At 43.6% G+C, this 9,808-nt stretch overlaps 1 protein-coding gene across 1 annotated transcript; it reads left to right on the forward strand.

Moving 5' to 3' along the window:
* Positions 1–5,909: 5,909 nt before the first annotated feature.
* On the forward strand, positions 5,910–6,644 carry LOC104878887 (uncharacterized). The gene has a single exon (XM_010649790.1). It carries the CDS (start codon positions 5,910–5,912, stop codon positions 6,642–6,644), a length of 735 nt encoding a protein of 244 aa, XP_010648092.1.
* Positions 6,645–9,808: the final 3,164 nt, after the last annotated feature.

A 9,808-nucleotide genomic window follows, 5' to 3' on the forward strand; every position in this document is an offset into this window, starting at 1 on the left:
TGGAGGTTCAGGTTCACAGGGGAGGTTCCTCATGCAAAAACAGAGCTTCGGTCACTTAGTTCAATTCCTCGCATTAGAGAATTAACATATAGTCAATTCTCTAATCGGTGTTGTACAGATGCATCCCTTAAATGGATTTCAGCTTTAATTCCCTCTCACTAATGCAACTTGCAATGGCTCATGCCTCTCACCTAGCATTTGCCATTCAAGGTGATCATTAACCTTGGACTTCCCTTCTCAAGCTCGCAAGAGATAACTAATGGATGCCTCCTTAGAGTCCAAAAGCTTACCAAGTGTTGGCAATTCTAGAAAATCCTACCTTTAGGTCACCTCCCAAAAGCTCGCAAGAGGTAAATTAGTGCATCTCCATGGACGGAGATCACTTGCCTTACCAAGTGTTGGCTCAGGTGAATTGAAGGCATTTTAAGTTAACTAAAAACATAGAAATCATAAACGGAGTACACTTTCTCTTCATTAACAACTGAAACAACAAAACTACCAATTCTTGCATTCAGCCCTTTTCCCGACTACCTTAACTCCAAGGAACAAAAAGACTAGCCACCCATCCTCTGAAGAAACATCTTCAGAGCTTGTTTGGCTAGTGAATGAAAAATGCAATCAAAGTGAGAAGGTAAGGCATAGCAAAGCTCTATATTTTACTTCCTTTCAAAATATACAAAAAGTTGATTCTCTGAGAACAAGCTCCCGAGCCTCCTTAAAATGAAAATTACAAAACAATATATAAGAGGTTGTTTACCCTTGTGTTCTTGCTTAACAACTAAGGAATCCTATAATTGGTGGATTACAAGGAGAGAATTGGGATTTAGACATCAAATATCTGAAGCAAAATATCAAAAAATATTGGTCGTAAATATCTGGAAGCACTCAGGAGAATTTCGCAGGCGCACAAAATGGCTGCGAAATTTCGCAGCCAAACAAGATGGCTGCAAAATCATTTCGTAGCCAAAGGCTAATTTCGCAGCCCTGCGAAATTGGCCTTCAGCTTGGAGTGATCTGCTTCCAATAGCTCTAACTTCTTCATTTCAACTCTGATTCGCGAACCGTTTATAGCATGTATAAATTGGACTTCATGAAGTACTCCAAAAGTGGTTGAAATGACTGTCATCAAGAATGCTTCATGGCAAATATTCTCTTTACTTCCCCTCCTTGCATTCCGGATTGCTTATGGCAAAGGACTTTAAAGCTTCAAAGATTTGGCTCTTTATGTTTCTGAGTTTTCCATTGCTTTGCCATGGATTCCAAATTACTCTCCTCAAACTTGGATTGCTTTGGTGATCAAATTACTAACAAAAACACCAAAACTTACACAAAGTGATTAGAAGTGATTGCAAAGGTCCTTAATATGTTAATTGGGTTAAAAGGTAACAACTACTACTCAAAAGTGTTTAAAAGAGTTAATTACAAGCTATCAAATAGCCCTTTTTGAGTAGTAATCAGTTATCTGTTATGCGTGGGCATAGACTAGATGAGGCATAAATGATTGTGTTATTCCCTCTGTCACTAAGTGGTGCTGCTCAACGTTGGTTTGCTTCATTGGACCCTTCGAGACGTAGGACATGGGCTGATTTGGGACAAGAGTTTATCAGACAGTATTCTTTCAATATTGTAGTGGAAGTATCCCGGAGGGAGTTAAAGGCCCTTAGATAGGGGCCGGATGAGACGGTCACTTCATTCATTTCCCGTTGGAAGGAGAAGATAGCACAGATTATTGATAGACCTTCAGAGCGCGATCAGATCAATATGATTATGCGTAGCCTTCAGCCCCGCTTTGCTAGGCATCTCATGGGCTTCCCTCAGACAGACTTTGACTCGTTAGTGCAGGCCCTTTATGGCATTAAGGAGGGTATATCTAGAGGTTTATGGGCAGATTCTTCCCATTCGGACTCAAAGAGGAAGAAGCCGGGATCAGGACCCAGGCCCTCAGATGTTGGTACTATTGGCATGACAGGACACTGGTCCGCATATCGTCCTCCGTTTCAGAGTTAGTTTTTAGGCACTTCTTATCAAATGATACAACATGATCGGTACAGACCAGTTGCTCCCATTAGGCCGATAGGAACTACTTATCTACACCCACCCCCACAGTCGGTATATGCTACACAGGCACCCCAAAGGCCGCTTATGCAGTTCCATCATTAGTATAGAGCACCGCCCCCACCGAGGTCGGTTAGACAGTTCACACAGCTTGGGATGCCACTGAGCCGACCTTTTCAGAGATTGGTTGAGGGAGGACTAATTGCCCCACTACCGCCTAGACCACCATTACAGCCTACCCCCCCAGGATTCAGGACAGATCTTCACGTGCCTACCATCAGAGAGCAGGCCATGATACAGACAGTTGTTCAGCATTGACACATGCCATTCAGGATTTGATTGATCAGGGCTTGGTTGATTTGGGGCGCCCGGGTGTAGCCACAGACCCGCTACCTACTCATGACACTAGAGCAGTACCTCCACCCCCGGAAGTGGTACATTTGATTGAGTTTGCAGGGGATGAGATATTTATGATGGGTTGGGATGAAGAGGCTCCTCAACCGATCAGTCTATATGAGGAGTCATATTTTGTTAGATATATACCTAGACAATAGATCCCCAGGCCATTCAGTTTGACCCCGGACAAGATTTATGGGCCGCCTCCAGTATCACCAGTATACTTACAGCATGTGCCACCTATGAAACCCTTCATTCTATTCCTAGAGGAATATAGGCCCCCTCACAGAGATGTTCAGATAGTTACACGGAGTGGAAGGGTAGCACAACCTCCACCCGTTGACAGGCCATTTGCTAGTATAGCTGCCAGAGAGGAGGTTCAGAGGGAAAATGATGAGATATTACGCCAGCTGCGCACTACTCAAGCTCGCATATCTATTTGGAGCCTTTTGGCCTCATCTAGTACACACAGAGATGCATTGGTCAGAGCCCTTGGCCAGATTCGGGTTGACACTGCTACTACCCTAGAGGGGCTTATTCACATGTTGACAGCTGATAGAGCTACATGCATAGTGTTTTCTGATGATGACTTGCCACCAGAGGGATCAAATCATGTTCGACCCTTATTCATTGATGTTGTTTGTTCAGGTCGTCGGGTGTCATCTGTTCTACTGAACAATGGTTCTGCCCTGAACGTCTGTCCATTGGTTACTGCTATTGCACTTGGGTTTTCGCCAGCCGATTTTAGGGCTTCTACACAGACTATTAGAGCTTATGATGGGACTCATAGGACAGTTATGGGTACACTCAGTACACATGTCATGATTGGGCCAGTTAGTTACTCTATAGTATTTCAAGTTTTAAGGATTCAGCCATCCTTTAACCTGCTTCTTGGTCGCCCATGGATTCATGAGGCTTGTGTTATACCATCTTCCCTTCATCAGAAGGTGAAGTTCATACACGAGGGGCGCATTATCACGATACAGTCTGATAAAGATATTATCACTTCGTCTGAGCCAGTGTTACATATCAGTCACAGTGAGAATGACTTACATTTGACCGGGTTTACGTTCGATAAGGTTCAGGTTGTCAGCTTAGAGGATGGCAGCAGAGATATGGTACCTATGTCATTCGACCAGCACAGTAGCACTTTGGTGCTCAGCATGATGAGAGGCATGTCTTATTTGCCTGGCATGGGATTGGGTTGTCGCCAGTAGGGGCCCCACGAGTTTACTTTCGTAGTTGATCACGACACACCCTATGGATTGGGTTACATCCCCACAGAGGCTGATGCACGTTATATGGCATGGCTGTGCAGGGATAGAGTGAGGGCTCGCATGACTAGCATTCCATTTGATTATCCCCTCCGCCTATACACGTTCCAATTGGCTAACTACTTCATCAGGGGTTCAGAGCATACACCCCGCATAGAGGGGACTGTTCGTATTCCAAAGACACTTGAGATTCAGGACATCCAGCAAGCCCTGGGTCAGATGCATTTGGACACCGGAACTACAGAGACGCCTGGTGCCATGATAGTTGCGCCCCCATCACCAGACCGAGCTAGTGTGTTCTCTATGTGTTTCCCCGAGGAGGTCCTTGACTATGACCTACCTATGGATTTGGGACATGGCACTGACGAGATGGACATGATCGGCATAGGTCGTATCTTCGATGCAGCCCCATGCGGGTCCTATACTGCTTTCGATATGTTCGGAGTTTCTGTACTCGAGACTGATGGGGATGACTCTATTCCTGATGCCTACACTGATGATATGGATTTTATAGGCATTGGTTGTATCCTTGATGCAGCCCCACGCGGACCCCATTCTGCTTTTGACATATCTGAAGTTTCCGTACTTGATGATGAGTCAGTCCTTGATGTCGTTACTTCTGATTTTACTTCTGTTGAGAGAGTGTTCGACTCTGTGGACCCACCTCTTTCTTCTGACATTATGTCCGGGTTTGTCACCCGCTTTGATGGTATTGCTGATGGTAATAATGATATGAGTATTTTCGAGTATTTGACAGTGTCACAGCATTTTCCTTTGATTGCACCACCAGCACCCACGATACATATATATGATGTTGATGATATGGGAGATACGGATGACCCACTGGGTGGTCAGTCAGAGTGTGATTCTGACACAGAGGACGAGAAAGCCACACCCATTTTTGGTAGCACAGAGTTGATAGATTTTGGGGCACCAGATCAACCTAGGGAGATTAGGATTGGCTCTTCCCTATCTCTTGATGAGAGGAGTAGGTTGATTGACCTGCCCAGTTCATACTTAGATGTATTTGCATGGTCATATGAGGACATGTCGAGCCTTGACCCCTCCATAGTGCAGCATCACCTGCCCATTTTACCACATGCTAGGCCCATTAAGTAGAAATTGAGGAAACTACACCCTCGATGGAGTTTGCAGGTTAAGGAAGAAATTCGGAAGCAACTCAGTGTTGGCTTCTTGTCAGTGGTTGAGTATCCTGAGTGACTGGCTAATGTCGTCCCTATTGCTAAAAAGGATGGCAAGGTTAGGGTTTGTGTTGAATTTCGAGATTTGAATAAGGCTAGCCCTAGGGATGATTTTCCCCTCCCACACATTGATATGCTGGTTGATAGCACTGTAGGGCATCCGATGTTGTCCTTCATGGATGGATTTTCTGGGTATAATCAGATTCTGATGGCTCTAGAGGATATGGAAAAGACTTCTTTCATTACTGAGTGGGGTACTTACTACTACCGGGTTATGCCATTTGGGTTGAAGAATGTAGGAGCCACTTATCAGAGAGCTGCTACTACTCTGTTCCATGATATGATGCACACAGATGTCGAGGTATATGTGGATGACATGATAGTGAAGTCCTGAGACAGGATAGATCACTTAGCAGCCTTACAAAGGTTCTTTGAGAGAATCAGACAGTTCAGGCTGAGATTGAATCCCAAGAAGTGCACCTTTGGGGTAGCTTCTGGAAAATTGCTAGGACACATTGCTAGTGAGCGAGGTATAGAGATTGATCCAGAGAAAATCAGAGCCATACTTGACATGCTTGCCCCGAGGACTGAGAAAGAGATTAGGGGATTCCTAGGCAGATTGCAGTATATCAATCGTTTCATTGCTAGACTAACAGACATTTGTGAGCCTATCTTTTGCCTTCTGAGGAAGAATCAGCCTACAGTTTGGAGTGATGATTGTTAGCACGCTTTTGAGAGGATTAAGGAATGTCTCATTTCTCCTCCGGTTTTAGTGCCTTCCACATCGGGGCGTTCTTTGCTTCTGTACTTATCAGTTTCAGACATGGCCTTAGGATGCATGTTAGCTCAGCTTGATGATTTGGGGAAGGAGTGTGCCATCTATTATTTGAGTAAGAGGATGCTTGAGTATGAGTGCAAGTACATTATGATTTAGCGCCTTTGCTTGGCATTGGTTTGGGCCACTAGGAGACTTAGACATTACATGACAGAGTATTCCGTGCTCTTGGTCTCACGATTAGGCCCGTTGAGGTATCTATTTGACAGGCCTGTTCTGACCGGTAGACTCATGAGATGGTTGGTATTGTTGACAGAGTTTGATATTCATTATGCCACACAGAAGTCAGTAAAAGGAAGCATTGTTGCAAATCATCTAGCTTCTTTGCCGATATCCGATGACAGATCGGTTGATGATGATTTCCCTGATGAGCAGATTGTTTCAATGACTAGTATTACGGGATGGCGGTTGTACTTTGATGGTGCCACCAATCAGTCGGGGTTTGGCATTGGTATCTTGTTGATATCACCACAGGGTGATCATATCCCTAGATCAGTCTGGTTAGCATTTTTCGATCATCACTGGTTGACGAATAATATTGTGGAGTATGAGGCTTGCATTACAGGTTTGGAGACTGCACTCGATCTTGGCATTAGACAGTTAGAGATCCATGGGGATTCCAATTTGGTTATACAGCAAACTCAGGGCATCTGGAGGACTCGGGATAAGAAGTTAAAACCCTACCATGCTTACTTGGACTTGTTGAGTGATGGATTTGATGTGTTAAGGTATATACATCTGCCTAGGGCGGAGAATCAGTTTGCCGATGCATTAGCCACCTTGGCTTCTATGATTGTGATCCCCGCGGGGGTGACTGTTAGGCCATTGCTGATTGAAACTAGGTCTACACCAACTTACTATTGTCTAATTAGAGAGATATAGGATCAGATTGAGTTGCCATGGTATCATGATATTTATCAGTTTCTGTCATGCGGCACGTACCTAGAGTCAACCTTGGCCAAGGATAGGAGAGCATTGAGACAGTTGGCCACCAGATTTTTTATTTGCGGGGATGCACTGTATAGGAGATCACTTGATGGCTTGTTATTATTATGTCTAGACCGTACATCTATAGATCGAGTGATGAGAGAGGTTCATGCAGGGGTCTGTGGCCTACACATGGGAGGTCATATGCTAGCGTGTAAGATCATGAGGGTTGGCTACTTTTGGTTGACCATGGAGACAGATTGTTGCCAGTTTGTACAGAGATGTCAGGAGTGTCAGATGCATGGAGACTTGATACACGTGCCACCTTCTGAGTTGCATGCACTCACATCCCCTTGGCCATTTTCAGTATGGGGTGCTGATATTATTTGGAAGATCTCGCCCAAGTCCTCCAGTGGTCACGAGTACATCTTAGTAGCCATTGACTATTTCACCAAGTGGGTGGAAGCCGATTCCTATGCTAGATTGACAGCGGCCAGGATGGCCAAATTCATCAGATCGCACATTATCTACCGATACGGGGTCCCTCATGAGCTGATTTCTGATAGAGGGGTGCATTTCAGGGGCGAGGTGGACACGTTGATTCAGGAGTATGGCATTCAGCATCACAGATCGTCTGCATACAGGCCGCAAACTAACGGGGTAGTTGAGGCCGTAAATAAGAATATCAAGAGGATTTTGAGAAAGATGGTCGAGACTTCTCGGGATTGGTAAGAAAAGCTCCATTTCGCATTGTGGGCTTATCGTACATATTTTCGTACCTCTATTGGAGCTACCCCATATTCTTTGGTGTATGGTACGGAGGCAGTGTTACCTGTTGAGATTGAGATGAGATCTTTAAGAGTAGCACTAGAGCAACATGTATCCGAGGCCGAGTGGGTCCAGTCTCATTACGATCAGCTTAGCCTATTGGATGAGAAGAGATTGAGGGCAGTAGATCATGCTCAGGCCTATCAGAGAAAGATGATCTGTGCATTCAGAAAGAGGGTTAGGCCTAGGAAATTCCAAAGAGGTGACCTAGTCTTGAAAGTCCTTAGGGGATTGATCAGCAACCCTAAAGGCAAGTTTAGACCGAGTTGGAGCGGGCCTTATGTCATTCGAGATCTGACTCGAGAGGGAGTTGCCTAGTTGACAGACTTAGACGGAAATCAGTTCATAGAGCCAGTCAATGTGGATCAGCTGAAGAAGTTTTATGCGTGAGATCATGGTTAGAGGATGGGTGGCCGTCACTTCGAGTAGCCATATTCCCTATTGCACACCCATACATTGATATACCCTATTGCTAGCCCTTTGAGCCTCACACGGTTTATTATGGCATTTTCTTTCATTCAGCCTTGCATACCTTTTTTTGACCCGGGTTGGGGGCCTGCCCCTGTGCACTTTGTATTTATTGATTAGATCTGTGAGCATTGGGAGCATTGTGTTATTCTTCGTTGGTTCTTTTTTTCATCATTGCTTGCTTCTTTTCTTCTCCGTTTTGCATCTTCACACCGTATTCATTTTGCTTCTGTTTTCCCTTGTGTAATGGTGACGCGCTCTCGTCTCAAGGCTACAAGTCAGGCTTGTCACATCTTTCATTTCACCCTTAGGTTTTGATCTAGGAGTTTTAGTTTGAGGAGACCATTTGGGTTTGAGATTTGAGGTTCTTTTGGTTGGACTATGCTAGTGGGGTATTCAGCCTACGTTGAAAAAAAAAAGAAAAAAATTGAAAAAGGAAAAAAATAAAATAAAAAATGAAAAAAGAAAAAAATTGTGCTTGTTTGGTATTCGTTGATATACTTGGGATCATTAGAGGTGGTTTTGGGTTTGAAGGATTTCTTTTTCCTTTAAGAGTCGGGTGAGAGCATTGAACGATCCTTCTCACCATGGATTTGGGTAACACATTGGGAGTGAGGTTTGGGTTTCCTTTGCACTAGGTTTCCTGGATCATTATCTACATCACCATTCCCATCATATAGTGACTTGCTTTGATTTGCCGTTCTTAAGATGAGTTGTTCGTCATTGTCACACATTGCTACACTTGTTTCCCAGCTTGTTTCTCCATTTCCTATACCTCCATTCATTATTTGTCTCATCCCTCTTCATCTTCAACTACCCTCGCCGATCGTCATCTAGCTTCATGAACGATGAGTTCTTTGGTGCATGTCACCTATTGTTTGATGTTTTTTTATTTAGATACATGGTTGAGTCACCTCATGATGCGACTCATGGTAGCTTAGCTTTAAAGGCGTATCAACAAAATTTATACCTTGAATACTATTACTAAAGTAGCCAAGCTACTATAGCATAGTGGTTCTAGGATCGTTCACTGGGAAGGGTTTTCGCAAACACAAGTGATATTCAAATTAGGAAAATAGGTGATTTTCTTATGGATGTTAGCTTTAAAAGAAGATGTAAATATTTCAGAAAGATTTAAACCAATCTAAGCTAACATTAAAGACTAAAATGAAAGGGTGTAAAAACAAGTTTCTCAAAGATAGGATAGCTATGCTCTGGCTCTTAGGCAAATTGGAAATCTCAGGATAGGCTCCTCGCGTTGGGGTTGCAACTATGGTGATGCTTGCTTCCCGAACTGGTATGGATTTAGCAAATCAAGTTTTAATCCTTTAAAATGGCAAAACAGATGGTAGTGAATTTCATCAATGGTTATTCACCTTAGACTTCCTTTGAATGGCTCGTAAGAGATAACTAATGGTCTAAAGCCAAAAGCTTACCAAATATTGGCAACTCAAAGTCATTCCAAGTGATAAACTCACCTTTCAATGGCCATTGAAATTGGTTCTAATGGATTAATGCAAAACTTGGAATTGAAAACCTCACCTTCCAATAGCTCGTAGGAGATAACTAATGGATAGAAATCCAAAAGCTTATCAAGTATTGGCCATTGGAAGTTGTCCAAAGGAAATAAAAACCAAACTTTGCCTTAATGAACCTTTAATGAAAAACGTCTACCTTACCTTCCGGGTGCAAGAAATTTCCATGGGATTGCATCCAAGCCATCACATAACATCCATACTTTGAGAAACTAAAAGTTTTAGCCAATCATCCTCTAAGGAAAAGCCCTTAGAGGCTGTTTGGCTACTAAGAAAATAGAAACGGGA

The sequence above is a fragment of the Vitis vinifera genome, chromosome 3 (genome assembly GCF_030704535.1).
Source record: "Vitis vinifera cultivar Pinot Noir 40024 chromosome 3, ASM3070453v1".
In the NCBI taxonomy this organism is placed as follows: domain Eukaryota; kingdom Viridiplantae; phylum Streptophyta; class Magnoliopsida; order Vitales; family Vitaceae; genus Vitis; species Vitis vinifera.